At 38.8% G+C, this 24,186-nt stretch overlaps 1 protein-coding gene across 4 annotated transcripts in view; it reads right to left on the reverse strand.

Moving 5' to 3' along the window:
- Positions 1–25: 25 nt before the first annotated feature.
- The window catches only part of LOC129768245 (uncharacterized), a 524,264-nt gene continuing 500,103 nt past the window's right edge, over positions 26–24,186 (reverse strand). For all 4 annotated transcript variants that reach the window (XM_055769750.1, XM_055769751.1, XM_055769748.1 and 1 more), the window contains one exon: positions 26–23,053. In XM_055769750.1, coding sequence (XP_055625725.1) covers positions 22,947–23,053 — 107 coding nt within the window. In that variant the 3' untranslated portion in view covers positions 26–22,946. The remainder of the gene's footprint in view (positions 23,054–24,186) is intronic.

Raw genomic sequence — 24,186 nt, forward strand, 5'->3', positions numbered from 1 at the left:
ACATATTCCGCTTATTTGGAAGCTGAATAACAATTTTGGAATACTATATATTTAACCATAAAAACATCTGTCTCATTTTCATCTCATAATAATATGGTACAAAACATTACAATTAAATTTTACATTGGTTTTTTCGCTAGTTTGATTTTTTTACCGCCAGGATTTTCGCTTTTTTCTCTCAAAATTGTGTATTCTTTCATGTTATAATTTGGTTAAGATTGTTATTTTCTTTTTCTCTAAATGATTTACCATCCTGTTTTAGGTTGCCCGGTTTACTGCGTCAAACTTCGGTTGCAATCGGAAAGTTTTTTTTAATTGTGGGATATTAAAAAAGAAATCTGGTTGATTTTATAATTGTCTTCGTTTTCAAGTTGTAATCTATTTCTGAGTGTTTTTGTGTGTTTCCACTTTTGTAGGAAATTGATATTTACCGCTGCCTGCAATCGGGCATTCGTTTCGCCGCACTAACAATGTTAACAAACATTTCCCTTCCGGGGGAAAACCTCTCACTCCATTTTTTCCTTCGATTCGCGTTTCCCGTTTCATCGTCGTGTTGTGCAAAATTGGCTACAGGTGATGCTTATTACGACACGATGGAACTATTCGATCCGGTTCTAAGAATTATATATCAGAAAAACTTTGTTAGAATAAAAATTCTCTCAAAATAGGACCGTTTTTGAGATGCTGAAAATAGTTTAGGAAAAAATTGAGTGCTTCAAATATGTTTTTTTCTCCTTCTTTCAAATACCTTTCCCTCGGATTACAGTGGCAGAGGAGTGATAAATTCGTACGTGTTGCTACTATCCCAACTTTTAGACTACAAAATAATTTGAGCGTGTTTTTCCAAATCCAATGGGAATCGAGTTGATGTTCGATTGTTGAAAAAATGATTTTGACGAGTGGAATCGCACATAAGCGGCGTTCGTTTGATCGCTGAGTAATGAAAATATCACCTATATTTGCTCCGTTCACAAAACAAACCATTTTGTCGATTTTATTATACTCATATATTTCATAAACGTTCCGATAACTATGCTGCAGTGTTTTACCCTTATGTATTATAGACACTTTCTTTTTTAATGTTTCTCCTCTGTTAAAATCCCTCCGTTAATACAAGTGACATTAAGTTTTCATTAAATTCATTAGGTGATACCTTTTGCTTATCTTTTTCCATTTTTTATTGTTTTATCGATTTTCTTACGAAAATGTACTAATTTGTCGTTCGTATGCATCGTCAACGTCTTCCCTCCTATCCATACGGTAAGACTTTGTGTGAGTGATTCTTGCAACAAGTTTACTTACAAATTGAGTTACGTTCATGGCTCCTATAATAATTGAGCGTATAAACCTTTTTTTTTGTCCTTCGATTAATTAACATTAGTTTTGCACCATAGAAACCAAACGTTCGATGCCCGTACAAACTGTGCTTCGAAGCCCCACTTTTCGTCGTGAAACGAAACGGGTCTTCTTCTGTATGATACACTGGGCTGAAACGTACAATACAAAGTTGTAGAAACTATCATTAAAAGATACTGTGTGTGTGTTATTACTTCTCACATTTTCTTCTCAACCGTTTTTGATTTCCAACACACAACGGAATTGATCACCTGGAACTTCCGCCTTTTTTTTGTATAGCTAACGTATTTGATTTTTTCTCCTTCGAACGACTTCGTTTCATTGCAAACAGTTATCTAAGCTGATTCAGTTGAGTTTGTCTCTTGTTTTACTAATTTTTATCTCTTTGGAACATTATCTTTTTTTTCGTAACGAACTTGTTTTTCTTTTAATACGTACAATATTTGATTGTGTGTGGCTAATGTGGGATTGTTTTCTTGTTTTTGTTTCAATTTGTTCGGCTATTTGCTATCCGTGTTTTCCGGTTCAAATTTCTGAGCTGAATTTTGCGTGATTCACTAAATCTATATAATTGAGCGTGTTTATACTGTGAGCTGAGGATAAGTGTCAGTTTTGAGAGGTTTTGTTTACTATAAAATGCAGTCAATTTGGCCACACTGCTGAACGTGGAAGTGTTGTCGATCCTATAAGCTTTGTACTAGTTTTTTATTCGATTTAGAGTGTTGTGTTTGGCCCGATCTAGAGTGAATCGATGTGATAATCCCGAGTGTTCAAATCAATTTGGGATCACTTTTGCTTGCTGATTTATCTCTAAAGGTGGGAAAAGAATGCCGCGCTATGCGTCGCGTTGCGACAATTGTGCTTTGACACTTCATTTTAAATATGAGTGTTTCCATTTAGTCGAACACAATAATGCGTTGCGTCATTAGCATCGTTGTACTAAATGCTAACATTTGTTCTAAACTGCTTGCGCCGAATTCGCGATGACAGTGGCATGGTGTCGACGTCTGGTGGCAACTTCAAATTAGGGGCATAATTTGGGTCCCGAATTCGTTAGTGTAATCTCTATCAGATTAGAAGACACGAAGCCGGTTTTTAAATTCTAAAATTTGAATGAAAATTTTCACATCATGTTATTTGATTTCTTGAAACACGTGTTTCTGACATTCTTTCAACCATATGGCTAAACAATTCCAACATTGTGTCTGAATTTTTTCATCATAATATAGAGTTGTCTTTACAAATAATTTTCGTATGAGACTTTTTCAGCACCTGCTAACAAAAATGTTTTTCATTTAAATAGAATACCAGTTTGATATGGAAAAGCTAATTTAATTCATAATTTAATTTTGAAAACATGTTCATTCCGACTGCAAATCAGCTATTCTTTCACGCTCCCCTAAACTAGTAAACGAAGCTCACTATGTCGGATATGTCAATGTGTTGTTTTTAAAAACATTCAACTGATCCGTGGACACAACAAGATTTTCATACGACTTTTATTTTGTTATTGTTTACATGACAAGTGGTGACGCGAATGCTAGATTGTGACTGCAAATCAACAGACTGCGTCGGGCGAATGTTTTAGTACAAAACGCAAGCAATGGCAGCTGATGAGAAGCAACGCACAACGCGACATTCTGTTTCCACCTTAAATCCCCATGCGTTGTCGTGAATCTGGTTAGGTTCATCTAAGGTGGGAATAGTGAAGTGTCTGTACTAAATTGGTAACAAACTTTGAATGGAGAAACATTGGTTGGGCTATCTTACAACAAATTGCATAAAATATATTTCGCCCGAGTTCCACTTCACCGGCCCGGGTAATTCAGGGCAACCCTGGGGGACGTTATCTGAAGGATAAAACGATAGATAATAGAGATAGTCTTAGACTAATCGACTAGTCCAGTCTGATGAATACGTCTAACGAACGCAAGCGAACATGAAGCGAAATTTGGAAAGTTTGTGATCGAGTAATCGTATCGTGCACACAGTGGAATCAAAGTCACTGCAAGCTCTCCATTTGATGTTGATAATTCGCTCACGAGTTTCTTTTCAGCTTTGTACAATAAAAATTGCCTGCCTCATCTTTCAACTAGTTTTGATCGCATCCAGTTCATCCAGGACAGAATCGCACTTGTATATCCGAACGACGACCCCCCAGATGACGACATGAAAGCCCTGAATTATGCTGATGTATCAAAATGCCCTGGCGTAGACGACCTCCCCCGACATTTCTGAAATATTGTCGTTCGTTCAATTTTCCTACTGCAAAACTGTATTTGTATACTGCATCTTCAATCGATGTTCGGAAGGATATCTGGTTTGGCAGACTATCTGTACATCTGGCTTGAGAAACGACATTATCATTGCAACCGGGGCCGTTAACCAGGCAATTTACGTGAGCCAGAAAATGTCCAGAAAAACATCTGCTACCTTTCCTGAAGCAACACGGTTGTTCCATGGTGTTTTGGCTGGATTTGATATCCTGGCATTACGGAGCTAGCACATTATCAGTGTCGGTCCCAGATCCCAAAGATGTTTATTGTGTACAGAGAAACACTTCATTCCAAAGACAAAATGTCCAAGAGTTATATGATTGTTAACTTGTTTCAATAGCTTAGTTGCTTTGAAAACAGGCCATTGAAATCACACAAATCGTATATAAATGAATGCCCACTCGGAAATCCACTCAGTTATGATGGCGCAGCGGTTGATGTACGATCGTTGGACTATGTGTATTTCCCTAACACTGATTTCAAAACTAATGAGCCAGGGGAAATCGGTATTGCAAAATAGATGCAAGGTGCGGGTACTTTTTTACCCAGAGGGAAATGTAAAATACATTGATAGTTTAGCCATTCTTCCGTTCACATATTTTTGGAAGTCCACCATAAATGAATGCCATAACAAGGTATCATGCAAATGTCAGATTTGCAACGATTAACGCAATCCATAATTGGAATTTGTTGGCAATTGAAATAGGAAATTGTTTCATTCAATCACTGGTTTAATACATAATTTAATCAACACACTAAAATGATTACTAAGCCAAGCTAATCCTACGTCAACCTTACGGTAATATTTCAGGTATAACCCTCCCATAGTTTTTTTTTATTATTTTCTATTCATCTCAACGGCAAATGAGGGGCCCAGAAGGAAAAAGATGTAAATTACTTCGATCGATTCTCTCTTTATCAACCTTTTCTTTCGTTAAAAACTCTGCTGCAAAGCCGTTCCAATTTGAGTTTACTATAGAAACCGATAGATGAGGATAAAGAGAAAATAAAATACGTTACTTACATCTTGTCAGTATGACATTTGATAACATAATGACAATAGATTGAATCCTAAACTCGAATGTCGCCACCAGTCATCGCGGATAATTTCGTAGTCCCGGATTGATGGCGGGTTATTGACCATGTAAGGTGGCACAATATTGAATGAGGTTAGATAGGATTTCGAAAACCTGGCTGTCACGATATTGAAGACAATAATAATGAAGACAATTATTGTCAATAATTTTGATCGTGTAATGTGCCCATAATTCAATCATAATGTGGATCGTGCACTTCTGCAAGCATGTCGATGTCTTGCACATATTGGCAAATAAGTGGCGCAAAATTGATTGTTAAGCACATACAAAAGGTCGATGAAACGCAAGAACTGGTTTGTTTCTATATGTTCGACCATCTGGATTTCAGACGGGAATCTCGACTATGTTGCCGGATGGTCAATCAATAATCAACCTCGTTTTGAACCGTTTCAGAAGTTACAGTAAAGCCCCGATTATCCGCGAGCGTTATTCTCAGTTATTCTCTAGATAAAAACTGTCTTCGACAAAGTTGTTACATATGATAGAGCGCTCATTTTTATGTGATTAAAAATGGGATGACCAAAATTGTCGATGAAATAAAAAATATAACTTCCTTATCCTCATAGAAAGAGGTAAACATAGCTCGACAATATTGTAGCCCATGTTATTTGAGATATCTTTGTAGAACTAAGTTTTTTTTTCTATCTCTTGAAATAACCGATAAAAAATAACATAGTTTTGACAACCACACATCATGTAGAGTGAACTTTGCTCTTTCAAATGAAGCCAATAAACTTTGTTTAAGTTTGCCCCAGAAAGAATGACAAACAATTGCAGAGAGCGTATTTTTTGAGAAGAAATATCAATAACATTGAGTGAAGTTGAGACATTGACAAGTTCTGCACCGTAAACTATTTGTAAGCTCTAAAAATCTTCCGAAGACAGTTTGTATGTAGAATTTTAAATATAAAAGTTAGAGCAAAAAAAAAAACAATTTTTTTCATGGTGACCCTAAAGCACTTTAGAAAAAAAGGCGCTACATCGGTTATTTCAAGAGAAACTTTGTTCTACAAAGATGTCTCAAATAACGTTAGATTTTTTATTTCATCGACAATTTTGGTCACCCTATTTTTGATAACATAAAAATGAGCGCTCTTTTACACTGAGAGAAATAATTAGTAAATATAACGAATTTTTTGGTAAATACTACCAATCTATAGTCATTTTCGACCGTACTAATAAACACATATGTCAAGCAGAACCATGATTCGGAAGCCCAATATCGGCTACATTTTTTCGCCGAAAATGCACGTATCAGAATTATATCCTTATTATTCCTCCGTATTGCCTTATGGGAACAATAAAAATGGTTAATAAGCGCTTTTCTCACCAGTTTTCAGATATGACAATATCCAAGTTTACTAATGTTATCGAGTAAAATATACTAATCCCTGGTAGGGATGCGGGTTTTTTGACAATATGTACAAAAAATTTGTACATTCTACTAATTTTGCATTACCAAATGTATTTGGTAGTTTTCGACCGAGGATTTTTCTAAATGTATATGTAACAACTTTGTAGAAGACAGTTTTTGTCTTGGGAATAACTGTCAAGCTCTAAATGCTAATTTCCACTCAAATGCACCTCCTGGACCATCGTGTATCGTGTACACGACTTCACAGATGGATAGTTTAATTATATCTATTGATAAAACATAGTTTACATACTGGAATATCTTTATTTTGCGTTTGAACCTCATATTTAGTACTTTATCGCGTTATCCGCGGTGATCTTGCCAGACTATTTCGCGTATAATCGGTGTTCTACTGTATTTGCATCGTTCTAAACATATGTATTCCAATCTGTGCGTCAGTAACCAAGCTACAAATCTGCACGTAAAATAAAACTTTTGCTGGGCTTGGAAAAGTTCATTTCAACTTTCAACTTTCAGTAAGAGTGCTAAATCAGAGAATACGTCATTACAATATTATGGTCTGTAAATGGTTCACATTGATGAAAATTAGAAGCATTCGCATTTTTCCATATAGGGGAACTTTGGGTAAGACGCGCCGTGTCGGTAAAATGCCCCACCATGAAAAACAATGGAAAACGTAGTAATTGGCTGAATTTTCCAGCGCTTATAACTTTATTTTTTTCATTATAAATACAATTAAATGTAATGTAGCGCAAAAAAGCCACGGCTATCGTCAGAAAATAATGATATATGAAAAAGCATGATTTCATTCAACTTTGACCGCTTCTGTCATAAGACTTTTGAAGCATAAAAAACTTATTTAAATTTTGTAAACTTCAACACATTTCGAAATCTTACCAGAGCTATCGATTGAATTTGAATGAAAAAATGTTAAAAATCATGTTTTACATCAAAATGCAATTTTCTAATCCATCGCATAATGAGGCACATCGTTCCAGTATGGAGATTAATAAAGAGTTAGTCAGTTCCAGTGTTACCAAATCACTCAGATATTTTCTGCAATTGCTTTATGCCTAGATAGTTTCTGAAAAGCATAAAACTATGTTCACATATCTTTTCTTGTGTTATGTAATAAAACCCAGAACGAACACAATCATTACAATGTTTCTTTCTACTAAAACCCATCCATGATTAAGAATAATACAAACCTTAGAAACAAAACGAAAACTCAGAAACGTAACGGCCAAAAGCCTGGCAGCTTGGAAATTTGGATCTATGCATAATCCTGCTGAAGAAACGACATCCTCGGTAGCGTTATTCTCAATATGACCAATCAAAACGTCCTCCAGTAATCGAAGATACTTTTCGGAGTTCATTAGGGTGAGACAAATGAGAAGCTTGCTGTGATAGGAAACGGCTCCCCACACTGTCAAACTTCCGCCCCCAAAGTTTCGCTTCGATCTCATGACATGCCGTTGACTTAAATTGTACCAATAGCAACTGTAACAGTCCGGACCATCCAAATTGAACTTTTTTCGCCGGAAAATACAACATTTCTCCATTCTAGTTTCCATTCCATGTATTGCCGGGCGAAAATGAGATGGTTCTGCTTATGGGTGGCGGTCAGTTTCGGTTTCCCTTGAGGTTTCTTCCACATGATGTTTGGTGACTCATTCAAGATGCGCGCAACATGCCTTTTCGTTACTGGAACAACCGATTCTGCCTTAATGTATGAGCAGGATATCGTTTCCTGGTTGCGTCGTGTCTTATTCGACCTTTAAGGCGCAAAGTTACTTTGGTGCTCCCATTTGTTGGTCGTTATATCCCATATTTCTGGCACTATTTAAAAAAATTCCGTACCACTTTCTCAGAAAGACCAATTTTTGTTACGATCGAGTGATTAGAAAACTTTTGTTCACTGAATATCTTTATTATTTTCCGCCCCTCTTCCGCCAATAGAATACCTTTCGCCATTCCTTCAAATTCTACGTAAATCACTAATCTGACCAACTTCTTAAGTTGCACGTCTAATATTTATCTTGTAAATTGAACATTCCCAAGTATTTTTTCAAAAAACACAGATAAAGGCTTGGTGATTATGCGAAAACTCGATTTTTATGCCCTGCGGCTAAACGTATGTCTCGGGAAAAAAACGACGTTTGAATGTTTATATCCACCGATGCCGCCCTGTGTGTGTGTGATTGTGACGCACGTCCTTTCAATAAAAGTGAATTAAATATACTATCACTACAGCAAATAAGTATCCCGATAAAAAGAACTTTCCTAGTTGTTTTGTAAGTGTTTCAAGTTTTTTTTTCAAGTGCGGCTAAACGAATGTCTATCACTGTATTAATACGATTGTAAACACGAATTTTGGATTTAAGATTTCTCGGCGTTTTCGGTTCGACAACAAAAATGCTCATTTGATGATTCTAATATTACTTATTGCGAAATGGATAAAAAATGGTGGACAAAAATATTATAAGTTTATAAAAGAATAGAATCACGCAATCAATTTGTGAAATATATTCAAATAGAAAAAAATTACTTGATAAAAAGTGGATTCCGTTATATTTTTTGGAAAATTTTCGAACATTTTTTGTGTAGGCCCTTCTCAAAAGTAAGACTACAGTCGAAATAGAAAACCGATGATGCAAATTGTTCTTTTTGGAAGAATGCGTCTGCGAAATTTGAGTCAATATTTAAAAATACAATAATAAAATTTATGGAAAAAAAATCGTCATTTGCGGTGGAGCAGCTCAGTAGCGTTACAGTTCCAATGCCAATTCAGTTAGGAAAAATCGCACAGTGTCTTTTGGGACCTGAATATACTTGAATATACAAGTTGCTGTTAGTCCAATTTGAGACTAATAATTGACGATTGAGAAGCGATTGACTACAAACATCTGTATGAAACCATCTTCGTTCCACGATAGCAAATGGTAAGCAAAGTTCATATGGTCTTTTAGAAATTGGACAGAAACTACATCAAGAAATGACTGAGTCCTTGCAAACATGTAATTGAATATTTTCTTTAAATCGATTAAACACAAAAGTATTGAATCGATTTAATTGTTTTCGCAAAATGTGACTTATTCTATGCATTGTTCGAATAAAAGAAGGAGACACATGTTGATTTTATTCCGGGATATTTACTCCAATAAAAGTTGGTGATTCACAAGTTCTCACATTACCGGAACATTGGACGGATGACTACAATTTCCTCGCCAACAATTTCGTCAAAAGTGTCTCACCGAATGAATCTTATTTCCGGCCCCTCCCTTCCGTATCGTCATCACCACTCGCCACCACTCAACCATTATTGCTGCCAGTTACAACCAATTGTTATCAAAATTTCAATCACCTCGAGGCTATTCATTTTCATTTCATTTGCTCTGTTCCCACTACTGTTACTTCTTCATCTCAGTCTTAGTCTCAGCCTACAAGCCGCCCCGGTACCGCCCCAGTCCCGCCCCGTCGCTTCGGTTCCGGTTCTCCCACACACCCTACCCCGCCCTGGGAGCTGGTGCGGTTTCAATTTGTGGTTACAGCTTTCTTCCTTCGCAGCAATCGACCGTTTGGGGTAATGGAAAAAAATACCAGTCAGCCCAATAATACTCCCGACACTTGCCAAGCCTCCGGATTCCACATACAAACACACCACCAATATACTGTGGTGTGGCCTATTTAGCTCTCTAGCGTTACGGCGTGGCTTCCGTCCTGGACCTGTTGCATCGCGCGAACCGATGGGTTTAATGGCACAATTTTCATGTCATATAATGCTTGTTATTCGCTTTCCTGTGGCATTGGGGAACCTTTTTTGGTGGAACATGCAGAGGAAATAGGGGGTAGGATTTGAGAGACCTATACAATCATAAACGCTGTAATTTCATCGCAATTTTCCAACTACGATTGAAATGTGATACACAAGCACCTTTGCGTCAAGCCGACATAATAGAACGTAATATCAAATAAAGCTAAGATCCTTCAGAAATGGGACGGATTCGAATATGTATATTTCGTTTTATGACTCAATGAATCTTAATTTTTTTTATTGAAATATAGACGATAACATTTCCCTTGATTTTCAACTTTCTCTTCACTATTGCCCAAAACTTCTCTATTGGACGTAACAGGGGACAGTATGGAAGATCCAGTTTATTTTCGATGGACAGGACTCAATTTATGGACTAAACATCACTGGACCAATCATGGGACTTGCGAGTAAGTCTATGAACTTAGACTACAAAAACCGCTCTATTCTGCGCAGCGAATGACGTGAGACGGCTCAGGTCATGCTATTTCCACAGGCGAATGGGGCGACTATAGTTTGTCACTTATAGCGAATTCGTTTTTGTTCAGTTTCAACTCCAGTGCCGCACTAACTGCTGTCAAAACGTTTTTTTATTCACTCAGTTTCGCACTCAGTGTCGCACTAGTTCGCCCCGAAAGCTGTTAGTTTCGCACTGAGATGTTTCACGGGTTGGCACTCGGGTTCACCAATACAACTATACTGAACTGTCAAGTTCCGAATATTGTTTTGGAAAATCTAAAAATAAAGACTATGAAAATGGAAAACCTGCTGCTTTTGCTTTTGTATTATTGGAATCGTAATCCAATTCGGATTCTGATTTTGAAGAGTAGAGTAGACGGCTTTAAGCTACGTGTGCTTTCATTGGGAGGTGAAAATAATGATGGATATTCAGGTGGAATAAATTTCAAAATCAAAATTATGAATGAAAATTTACTTTAACGTATCGAATATTTATTTTATGTGATTAAATAAAAGTTTTTTCCGATATCGCAGAATATTGAACGAAAACTGTGTCTAATGATGGTTTTATATTATAATAGTAATTATTTGTGGAACAAACAGGAAATGCATCGACAAATGGTTAAGTGAGTGTCAGAACTACATGTGTTAGGTAATCAAACAATATTAAGTAAAAATTTTCATTCAAACTTTTATATGTTTACACTGCACTTGGCCCTTCTGATCTGATGGAGAACAATTTACCTCCCAAGCACTAATATCACCACCAGACGTCGACACTGTACATTTGCCGTCGTAAATATTAGGCTGTCAAAAAAGTCCTGCGGTATTTCCTCGAGGTGTCGTTGTAAGCGCGTAGTTCTAGTTGTATTCATTGTATCGAGTCATACTATAGCTTGTTGGAAAGGTATTTTTGCGCGCTATAATATTGTTATTGACAGTGTTTTGTTTGGTTAAGTCCTTCGTGAGTTATAGTGTCGCAAATATGGAGTAAAATAAAGAGAAAATCCGACATATTTTACAGTACTACTATGACAAAGGCAAAAATGCATCTCAAGCTGCCAATAAAATTTGTGCAGTTTATGGACCCGATACAGTTTCCATTTCCACCGCACAACGATGGTTTCAACGTTTTCGTTCTGGTGTAGAGGTCGTCGAAAATGCGCCACGCTCCGCAAGGCCTGTCGTCGAAAATTGCGACAAAATCGCTGAATTAGCCGAGAAAGACCGGCATAGTAGCAGCCGTAGCATCGGCCAAGAGCTGGGGATAAGTCATCAAACCGTTATTAACCATTTGAAGAAGCTGGGATTCACAAAGAAGCTCGATGTATGGGTGCCACACACGTTGACGCAAAAAAAAAAACATCTTTGACCGTATCGACGCATGTGAATCGCTGCTTAATCGCAACAAAATCGACCCGTTTCTGAAGCGGATGGTGACTGGCGATGAAAAGTGGGTCACTTACGACAACGTGAAGCGCAAACGGTCGTAGTCGAAGCCCGCTGAAGCGGCTCAGACGGTGGCCAAGCCCTCATTAACGGCCAGGAAGGTTCTGCTGTGTGTTTGGTGGGATTGTCAAGGAATAATCTATTATGAGCTGCTTCCCTATGACCAAACGCTCAATTCGGACCTGTACTGCCAAAAACTGGACCGCTTGAAGGTAGCACTCATGAAGAAGAGGCCATCTTTGATAAACAGAGGCCGCATTGTCTTCCATCAGGACAACGCCAGACCACACACTTCTTTGGTGACGCGCCAGAAGCTCCGGGAGCTCGGATGGGAGGTTCTTTTGCATCCGCCGTATAGTCCGGACCTTGCACCAAGTGACTACCACCTGTTTTTGTCCATGGCGAACGAGCTAGGTAGTCAGAAGTTAGCCACAAAAGAGGCCTGTGAAAATTGGATATCCGAGTTTTTTGCCAATAAGGAAGCGAGCTTCTATAACAGGGGTATTATGAAGTTGGCATCTCGTTGGGAACAAGTCATCGAACAAAACGGCGCATATTTGACTTAAAACAGATGATTGTAACTAATTTTATGAACAAATGAAAATTAAAAAAAAATACCGCAGGACTTTTTTGACAGCCTAATATAAACAAATCAGACTATATAACGCACACAAACAAACCACCGCATTCGTGAAACTGAAAACGTTTTTTTATTACAGAGTCAGTTTGGCACTGACTCAGTTTTAAAAACGAATTCGCTATTAGGTTAGATTTGAAGTCGTGTCCCCATATGTTAGACGTGGTGCACAAATTACGTAACGCTAAAAATGTGGATTTTTGACCCCTTCCCACTCTGTAACAAATTTTAACGCAAGACAAACTCCCTACCCCTTTAAGTTACGTAACGCTAACATAATCTGTGCACAAAGTCAGAGTCACGTTTTGCCTCGTATTCCAGAAGTCCCAGAGTGCCGATTTTTGACAATTTTTATTTTTCGAGATAATACTAGATCTCGACGTTTCATGCAATTTTAAGACATTTGACATTGCGAATTTTTTTTTCAAAAACATCGATTTCCTTTACTCCCACCTTGGGTGATTTTTCTATTTTCAAAAAACTCAAACTTTGACCGCTTTGCGCCACTCTCCCTTAAGTCCGATTGAGCTGAAATTTGGCATAGGGTGTTTTTTCGAGTTGGTGAACATGTTGTATACGATAACTTTTTGAAATTTTAGGGTCGATTTTTATCCATACATTCATTGGCACCCTAGTGTATACACGTGTGCGGTGCAAACAAAACCTTTCGCTTACAGTGCCCATTTTGTATAAGACCAATTATCTGTTTCATCGTCTTAGGTTTTTTTGGATAAGAAATTTGGAGCGAAATAACGAAGCAAAAAGTGCTTACGGAAAAAAGAGAATATGGAAGTATTCACCCATACAAAAGTTAACCCTCTACCGCCCAAGTTTTTTTATTTATCTAAAAAACCTATTCCACTTTTATCTCGAATTTCCGACTTTCAACATAAAATACTTCTAGCAGAAAGCTGCCAGCATAAAAACAATGTGTATGTGTGATAGATGAAAATATTCCAAAGACGTTCTAGTGGGGGTGAACATTGATTATAATGTCTGAATAATTTGAAAAGAGAATCCGCGGAGCCCGTCTAAAGGCGGGCTTGGTCTGTAGCATAAAAAAAATTTCGACGAATTGACCCCAAAAAGTAGCACGCAATTACTTGGGGTTGTGTCACATTTACCCGAAACACGTTTACCCCAATGACATTCACCCGAATGTAATAAATACCTTAATGCAACATTCACCCGAATGAACATTTACCCAAATGCAACAAATACTCAAATATAACAAATACCCGAATGCGACATTTACTCGAATGCAACATTTTCCCGATTGTAACGTTTATCCGCACGAAGAAGGAAAAATTCCAACAAAGCAGATTATGAGTTTTGTCGAATCTCCTGTTGGTAAATAAGATTAAATAGAAACAACATGAGAGACCAACAAAAATACATAGTAAAAGAAAAATTTGTAACGGGGAAATTTGAAAATGATGCTGGAGAACACTGTTTTTTAGAAATTTTTAGAAATTAGTGTAGACACAATTAACAGACTGTCTTTTTTGCTTTCGTAATTGCTCTCAAAGGCTAAGAGATAATTTAGAAATAATCACGGAATATGGAATATTTCGAAAATTTAGCAGCTAATTTAAATATAAAAATTATAAAACAAAAATACCTTAAAATGTGAAAAGAATTTGTAAGCAACAATTTTTTACGTACGTATTAACGCCATCGCAGCGCAGTTATTATTATGAATTTGTTTGTTCGTTATGAAATTAATTAGGTGACGCAATCCGAGTCGGCCACTGACCCGCCGTTGGAAGCGGCGGCCTCTCGCAAGCAAATCTGTGTTCCAACGATCCTTTAGGCATACGTTTGCCTGGTGCATTACGTTTGTCATCGGTTGGACAACGGAAGATCCGTAGCAGACGATATATTTTTCATGGTCTTGAAAAATATAGTACGTAATGCCGTTTTCTCTTGTTTTTGCTCTACTCACGTAGTATACGAGTTTTTGGATACCGATTAATGTATGAATGTGATTATTTAAATAACGCTTATCAGGATTAAATATAAAAATACTTTCTAAATAAATATGGTTGTAAATAGTACATTTGGGTAAGTGTTACTGCCGGGTAAATGTTGCATTCGGGTGAATGTCTTTCGGGTAAATGTGACACAATCATAACTGGGCAAAAAAACTCCAAATGCAGTAACTAAAGAAAATCAACCAGTCTTTAAAGTTAAACGTTTCTTGGGAGATAATTCTTCAAACATTGGTCAAAACTCCTAGCATCAAAGATAGAGCGTGCAATCCAGCTCAGCTCATCCAAAGGAGCTGTTCTTTATGAATTGCTCTTCAGCTCAGTTGTCAGTGTCGACGTTTGGTGGCGACTTTCAATTTGGGTCCCAAACTCGATAGTGTAATCTTTATCAGATTAGAAGACATAAAGTTAGTTTTAAAATGTTAAAATTGAAATGAAATGTTTCACACCATATTATTTGTGTGGGACGTGAATGTGATCCTCCTATTACATCCAATGTATTTCACTTGCAATGCGTTGCGTTGTCCCTTTTATACATACCGTGCCTATACGATGCAGCCCTGCCGCCCATATTTCGCCGGCCATAAGGTTTGCTCCAACCCTGCATCGCCCGACCCAATTACGCAGCACGAGATCTCGTCTCACTCGGCATTCTGGCAGCGGTAAAGGCAAGACGTGTGCTCTGCGGATAAGGATAAAACATCTCCGAAATGGCTGGGCTTTTGGTGGCCAAAATCACACATTGGCGATCCTGCCAGGAGCTGGATTTTTTTTGCAGTACGGCTACTTGTGTTCGTCGCGGCTAATTAACCGTTTGGCCGATTATTTTAGCGTGGTGTGGAGCGAAATCGCAAAAAAAAAAATCGAAAAAACATGGCTGTCATCCCGGCTTAGTTATTGTGATTGTTGTAATATCACCGGTAGCTGAACACGAGTGCTTTTTTTTCTCACATTTTGTTTGTTTGTTAAATGAGGAAAAAATGTGTAGTGATGTACATTTTTCGTTTGAAATGGGTAGTGATGTACATTTTTTGTTTGAAATGTGTAGTGATGTAATTTTTATAAATGGGTAGTGATGTACATTTTTTGTTTGATATATGTAGTGATGTACATTGGGATCGGAATCGTGGTAATTAAAAGCGGATCGTGACGACCGCACTTGGTGTTATTAAAAGCGGATCGTGACGACCGCGCTAGCTGTTATCCAAAGCGGATCGCGACGACCGCGCTAGATGTAATTAAAAGCGGATCGTGACGACCGCGCTTGGTGTTATTAAAAGCGGATCGCGACGACCGCGCTAGATGTAATTAAAAGCGGATCGTGACGACCGCGCTTGGTGTAATTAAAAGAAAGCGGATCGTGACGACCGCGCTTGGTGTAATTAAAAGCGGATCGCGACGACCGCGCATGGTATTATTAAAAGCGGATCGCGACGACCGCGCTTGTTGTTATTAAAAGCGGATCGAGACGACCGCGCTAAATGTAATTGAAAGCGGATCGTGACGACCGCGCTTGTTGTTATTAAAAGCGGATCGCGACGATCGCGCTAGGTGTTATTAAAAGCGGATCGTGACGATCGCGCTTATAGCGAATCGAGACGAGCGCCGTATTTGTAACGGATCGAGACGACTGTGCTTTGAACATTTGTAGCGGATCGAGACGACCGCGCTTTGAGTGTTTTTAGTGGGTCGAGACGACCGCGTTTTTATTCAATTAGCGAATAGAGGCGACCGCGATGCTTAGAACGAATTAAAGCGGATTGAGACAACCGGATTGAGATTAATAGTTGTGGTAATTATATACGATGGTTGATCGAGATTACTACGCGAGAAACGTAATGAATTTTGAAAATATTTTGAGAGCGAGTTTGGCGAACCAGTATGACGAAAGATGCGAAGGGATAGATGAAGTCTTTCATTTTTTGCGCAATCACCAGAAACCGCATGAAGCCGGTGGAAAAAAAGACATGATCACAGTTTGCAAATGGAATAAGCTACCGAGAGGAATTGAACGCAGCAGTTCATGCATATAACTCTGCTGCGTGGGGAGCTCGTCAATATCGTATTAAATTAGGTGAGAGTCGTTGTTGAACGTCAAACTCGTGCAAAAGGGGAATCACGGTTCGACCATCGTAAGTATACCGCGATGGAAAAACGGAATGGCATGCTGGTTTTGAGCGATGAAAGCGGTCAGTTCTTGTAAAAACATGTGTCGCAGACAAATAAAGCATACAATGGGAGGCACTCCGAAGAAGCTATCCCTACAAAATATTAGGAAAGCAAAAGAAACGATCACACTGCTCTACAGCATCCCTCGGTATGAAATTTCACAGCCTATAGTTGTTAAACGCCCAAAACGAACGAAGAGAACACCTGAACTATCGAAAAATTTCATAACAGTAGTTGGAAATGAAGCATTTTAAGATCTAGCATGTTTAAAGTATATATTTGATCATGTATTCGATAACACAATGAACTATTTATCCCTGAGTTTCGGTTTTTTTTCGGAAGAGGGGTGATGTGTGGGACGTGAATGTGATCCTCCTATTACATCCAATGTATTTCACTTGCAATGCGTTGCGTTGTCCCTTTTATACATACCGTGCCTATACGATGCAGCCCTGCCGCCCATATTTCGCCGGCCATAAGGTTTGCTCCAACCCTGCATCGCCCGACCCAATTACGCAGCACGAGATCTCGTCTCCCCCGGCATTCTGGCAGCGGTAAAGGCAAGACGTGTGCTCTGCGGATAAGGATAAAACATCTCCGAAATGGCTGGGCTTTTGGTGGCCAAAATCACACATTATTAAATTACTTGAAACACGTGTTCCTGATTCTTATTTAACCATTTGTCTATACATTTCCGAAATTTTTACTGAGATTTTTTATTATAATATAAAGTTGTCTTCAAAAACAATTTTCTTATGAGATTTCTGCACCGCCTGTAAACAAAGTGTTTTTCATTGAAATAGAATACTAATTTGATACACAGAAATTAATTTTCATTCATAATTTTAATTTTACAAACGTGTACATTCTGCCAGAAAGTCAATTATTATTTTTGGTGCCCCCTAAACTGGTAAACAAAGTCCAATGCCGTCAACGTGAATATAACAGTTGAAAAGACAAGGAACAAATAAAACTGAACTGATGTCATAACACGAAGAGCACGCGGTGAGTTCATTTGAATCTTACAGCCCACACACTCTCTGCAATTCTTCAGCTCTTTTCCCTTCTGCACCATTATCAAAGTGAGCTGAAGACCTGTTTTTTTTTTTGCGAGCTGTTCCGTTTCAACTCTCTTCAAAGAGTCGATTCTTCGGAACAGCTCATGAGCGGATGGCACATCTCTAATCCAAGGCGCCTAGAAATATATCCTAAGGTGAGGCCGTTTCGTCACTAAGTTGGTTAGGGGAGCGAAGGCGCCTAGAAGTATATCCTAAGGTGGGCCAACTTGCTAAAACCACTCTTCAGCCATATTGGAAGTCTACTGTATTTTGTTTGTAAACAATACACAATACGCTAGTGCCGAAGCACGCTCGCAATCAGTCTGTCTCTTTCACGCTATAGGCAAATAATTTCCCTTCTGCTTTCTTCCGTACTGTTTTCATAAACCGCTCCCCTAACCAACTTAGTGACGAAACGGCCTCACCTTAGGATATACTTCTAGGCGCCTTGGTTTTATCAAGTTGGCCCACCTTAGGATATACTTCTAGGCGCCTTGGTTTTAGTAAGTTGGCCCTCCTTAAGATATACCAAGACGGGTCTATGGTACTAGGTGAGGCCGTTTCGTCACAAAGTTGGTTAGGGGAGCGGTACATGAAACAGTATAGAAAACAGAAGGGGAATTATTTCCTTGAAGCGTGAAAGAGACAGACTGATCACGAGCGAACTTGGGCACAAGCGTATTGTGTTTTGTTTACAAACAAAACACAGTAGACTTCCAAGATGGCTGAAGAGTGGTTTTAGCAAGTTGGCCCACCTTAGGATATACATCTACGCGCCTTGGGATATACTTCTAGGCGCCTTGCTCTAATCAAAGGACTAAAATGGTGAAAGTCACTAATCCTACACCTTCTCATATCGAACAATGATTGAGTTTCGCTAGAACATGCAATTGTATTTGTGATAAATTTGGCCTTTATAACTTTTCCAGGTTATCCTCAGTGATGAAACAAAGTTTCAACTTTTATGATCCTGATGGATTTATCAGACATCCATTGACAACTCCTCTTCTCCACTTGGAACTTTGGTGACGAATCATGCATGGTATGGGCAGATGTTTGTGATGATGGAAAGCTCGAAATAGCTTTCACATTTTTTTAAATTTATATTGGGTTTGGAGGAAAAGAAATGTCGTATATTGTCAATATATGGCAACACTTAAACATATCTTATGTTGTACTTATCGCATCGGGTCATACTCTACGGCTATTTAAAGACGACAATCTGTGCTACAAGTGTCGTTTTGACAGTGTTGTGATTATCCTTTTCAGTCTCAAGTTATAGCGCGTCAAAGATGGAGTCCACCAAGCTTTCACATTTTTTTAAATTTATATTGGGTTTGGAGGAAAAGAAATGTCGTATATTGTCAATATATGGCAACACTTAAACATATCTTATGTTGTACTTATCGCATCGGGTCATACTCTACGGCTATTTAAAGACGACAATCTGTGCTACAAGTGTCGTTTTGACAGTGTTGTGATTATCCTTTTCAGTCTCAAGTTATAGCGCGTCAAAGATGGAGTCCACCAAGCAAGAAATTCGCCATATTTTACGTTTTTACCCGATACTGTAACGATTCGCACAGCACAGCGTTGGTTTGATCGATTTCGTTCTGGTGTAGTGGCCGTCGAAGATACACCTTGTACTGGTAGACCAATCGTCGTGGAAACCGATAAAATCGTTGAAATCATCCAAGTAGACCGGCATGTGAGCACTCGCTCGATTGGCCAGAAACTGGGTATAGACCATAAAATCGTTTGGAGCCATTTGCAGAAGATTGGGTTCCAAAAAAAGCTGGATGTATGGGTGCCACACGAGTTGACGCAAAAAAATCTTTTAGATCAAATCAACGCCTGCGATGCTTTGCTAAAACGGAACGAACTCGACCCATTTTTGAAGAAGATGGTGACTGGTGATGAAAAGTGGATCACGTACGACAACCTAAAGCGAAAAAAGTAGAGGTCGAAGTGCAGTGAGCCGGCCCAAACCATCACCATGCCCGGATTGACGGCCAGGAAGGTTTTTCTGTGTGTTTGATGAGATTGGAAGGGAATCATCCACTATGAGCTGCTCAACTATGGCCAGAACCTCAACTCGGTTCTCTACTGTGAGCAGCTTGACCGTTTGAAGCAGGCGATTGACCAGAAGCGGCCAGAAATGATCAACAGGAATGGTGTTGTTTTCCACCAGGACAACGCTCGACCTCACACATCTTTAATGACCCGCCAGAAGCTACGGGAGCTCGGATGGGATGTCCTATTGCACCCACCGTATAGTCCGGACCTGGCTCCAAGTGATTATCATCTCTTCTGGTCCATGCAAAACGCTCTTGGTGATACTAAGTTGGCCTCAAAAGAGGCTTGCGAAAATTGGCTGTCTGAGTTTTTTGCAAATAAGGAGGGGGGGTTTCATAAGGGGGGGATAATGAAGTTGCCTTTTAAATGGCAACAAGTTTGCGAACAAACTGACTTAAATTGGATAATTTTAAGTATGTTAAATAAAGCGTCAAATTTCTATCAGAAATACGACATTTCTTTTTCCCCAACCCCATATGAAGGAACGGGTTCTGGAAGGCTCTACCTTTTTTTTTTTCCAAATATCACTGAAAACAATTTGTTTTTTTTTAGACGGACAAAGCCGCTATTCGTATAAGCTAGGAAATCCAACAGTGGATCAAGGACAAGAAAATAGATGTACTGGACTAGCCAGTTCATTCTCTGGACTTGAAACCGTGAAAAACCTTTAGGGAATGTTGGAAATAAAAGAATTTATGTCAAGAAAAAGCTGTCTGCTACTGTAGATGGACTTGAAACTCTGATCTTGGAGGTATGGGAAAATATCGAGAAATCAGGTATGATTATTGAATTTTCAAGATTGGTGATCATCAATTTTTGATTGTTTGAAAGGTGATTGAAAAGTGTGAGTTTTCCTAGGCTTGATTTTAATATGATAGTTTTTGACGTAGGACTACGTCTTTCATTTCTATATTGGGGTTGAGTTCAAAATTTCGAAAACGAAAGCGTTACGCCGGAGAACGAGATTTTCAGCGTTGATAGCTCCAAAACAACTGAACGAAATGGTATGATATACACTTCATTCGAAAGATAAAAAGTCTACGCGTGCTATGCTTGTTACTTTTTGATCCAAACACTTGTTTCAATAGCCTTAAATTGCTTTCAAACCGCTATTGAAATCACACCAATCGGTATAAAAGTGAGTGTCACTCGGAAATCCACTCAGTTATGATTGCGTAACGATTGAGGTACCATCACTGGAATGAATGGATGTTTCCCTAACACAAACTTCAAAACCATGGAGCCTGGGGGAATCGGCATTGCAAAATAGATAAAAGCAGCGGGTACTTTTGTACTCGTTTGCGCATTTGCAAATCGGAATGTTTCCCTAACACAGTCTTCAAAACCATGGAGCCTGGGGAAACTGGCATTGCAAATAAGATACAATCAACGGGTACTTTTGTACTCGTTTGCGTTTTTGCAAATTGGAATGTTTCCCTAACACAAATTTCTAAACCATGGAGCCTGGGGAAATTAGCATTGCAAAATAAATGCAAGTTGTGGATACTTTTTACTCGTTAGCGTTTCTGCAAATCGGAATATATCCCTAACACGGATTTCAAAACCATGGAGCGTGGGAAATTGGCATTGCAAATGAGATGCAAGTTGCGAATATTTTTGTACTCGCTTGCATTTTTGCAAACCGGAATGTGTTTTCCCTACACAGACAACGGCAGTCCTACGTCAACCTTGCGGTTATATCGTAGGTATGACCCATCCATAGTTTTTTTTTTCTTTCTGGTCTTATTATTTTGTCCGTCACTGTAAAGGGAGGGACAAAAATTCGTAAACATAGGGACGGACTACTCCATTATTATGCAAGAGAAAGCTGTATGACATGTTTGCTTCCGACAAAAAACAACTCCACTAATCGATAAAGTAAGATTGAAGTATGATTTCCCCCTGAAACACATTCCGCCGTTGACTTTGGTAGTTGCATCATATTCATCTGCTTTCCATTTCTATGTTTTTATTCTGCCCGGCGGCTGTTGACCGGGATGAGCTTTTCACCTCAATCTATCTATGAAGCTTAATGTATGCAACTGTAAGCCGTGGATGTAATATTCCTGGTGTCCCAGCGTCATAACAAATTCCATCTGTTGTGTGCCTCCCACCCATCCCAACCATACGATGACTGGAAATAGAACGACCCTGACTCTGTAAATAGAATGACTTACCGTGGCCCAGAATGTATTATCTAGGGCTCCAGCTACGGCCTAGCCAATGTAGAAACAGATCTATTCATCACATTTGGAGAGTTTAGGAGCAAACTGTGTGGCCAAGGTTTGTGGGAAATCATAAATTTACATCTATATCGGGCCGAGAGGAAGTGGGAATTTGAATTTTGCGATAAAATATATTGAATTACAAATAACTTCAACAGTTCGCCAACAGCTTCAAACCGCTTTTCATGTAATTTTCCTGCTGTCTTGTCCGAACGTAGTCTCGAATATATGATAACAATTAAACTACTTTGACAACGAATCAACTTCTATGAGTACACATACCAACAATTTGTTCCATTTCCGTTTTCGATAACTAAAAATAATTTTTCTAGTGATCATCCAAAACGGCACTGTCATTCGCTAGGAAAAGCATACCCTACTAAAGCTAACATTCGGCATTTCGTTACCACGAAACGGATCGGAATTTCCATCCCGAGGTATAACAAAATTAAACAATTAACAACAATCATTCCCCGCACTGCAAATAATCAACGCTGGATACGTGCAAATTACATCCCCTTCACCATTTGACCGCACGAATTTCGCTTTTTATGGTACTTGCCCCCAGCATTGTGTTTTTTTTTGCTGCTGCTGCTGCCGATCCGTTACCGGTGGTTTATCGGTTCCAGGGTTTTTGAAGTTATTTTAATTGAATTCTATCGGGCCCATTTTCAGCTCACATTCGAAACGCGGGCGGTAACAATTGCATTCCACAGTCGGGGGGAGACGATGACTCCGTCCTCTGCCCTCCGTTGGCGTTGATGACACAAAAAAAAAAAACACCGGTGGATGGTATCCACACATCCTGGAGCATCCTGGGGATCAGCTGCAGCTGGCTGGGCGCATCGTTCACCGTTCGCTAGCATCCTCCAGTCAGGGGTCGCCAGTTGGGGGGTATACGACGCTTGCGGGTGAAGTGATGCCACGCTTCGATGACAGGATAGATGAGAGTGAGCAAAAATCGTTATGGAATTTCGTCACCACCAATCATCCGGTGGTACTCGGTGTAGTTCTTTATCATCTTAGCTCTATCGAGGGACTCCCGCATGAGTCGTTCGTTTTCCTGGCGAACTGGAACGAGAGAAGGTGGAAAATTGAATTACTGTTGGGGGTAAAAACACGACTGGATGACAGATTGATTATTTGCTTGGTAAGGAATATTGTACTAATTAATCCGCTTATCATTGAAAGTTTTTCACAAAGAGACCCGTAGGAAATTGTGCTAAGGTATACTGCCCATGATTGCATAGGAGACGTAATCGACAACACCTTTAGTGTTGGGAAAATGCATTTTTGTTGTTTTTTTGGCCTACAAGCATAACCATGCGAATTTCCGATGAAATGATCTGTCCAGTTGAAGGATATTATCGGCATAAAAAGGGCCTAGGAGATTTTGCGGATTATAACATATTTTTTCGATTTAGAAAACGCTTACCTCTGTTTATGTGGACAATCAATCGTTTCAATGAACATTTGTCCGCATAGCTAGACGTAATCACCAGGTTGCTCTGTTTGTAGCGTTGGTATTTACAATTCCGATAATAGTCAAAACGTCTCCGTCGGTAGTTTCAGTTGTTATCGAATAAAATCAAAAAGGGTTTGGAGGAAATTTAGTGAAATGTCTGGAAAAGGTGCTCTTGTTTTGTTGCGAGTCTATCATAGTACTTTTTTCCTGAAAAATACTCTGGGATATATCACGATATCACGATCAATCGCATAAAGATGGTGGAGTGACATATTCCAACGGTATGCAGAGTATGTGGAATAATTCAATGTTGAATCCGAGGAGTCATAATAATAGGAACCAATATTATTTTATTTTTACTACTGATCTGATTGTTTCATTATCTACTTGAAGATTCAAATGCAGAAATTTAGATAATTATAACATTAAAAAACACAATTGCTTCTCTTTGTTCACTGCAGTGCAGTGTACAGAAAATAGTAACTATATGAGCAGCGTTTCAATGGTTTCTTATTTTCATCTATTAGGAAACACTAAGTAATCTTTTTTACTATCGTGGCAGACATGTTTGAATTCTACAAAGAATGTGATTCAACTGTAGATTTATTTCAATTGTTGATTTTCAAACGATGTATGAAAGCAGTATGGAACTACGTCTGTTATGCGGACAAACAGTGATTTTTCGGAGAGGTTTTTTTTAATTTCTCAAATGTTTTCGAACAAAAAATGTTTGTTTGCA

This window comes from Toxorhynchites rutilus, chromosome 2, assembly GCF_029784135.1.
Source record: "Toxorhynchites rutilus septentrionalis strain SRP chromosome 2, ASM2978413v1, whole genome shotgun sequence".
NCBI lineage: Eukaryota > Metazoa > Arthropoda > Insecta > Diptera > Culicidae > Toxorhynchites > Toxorhynchites rutilus.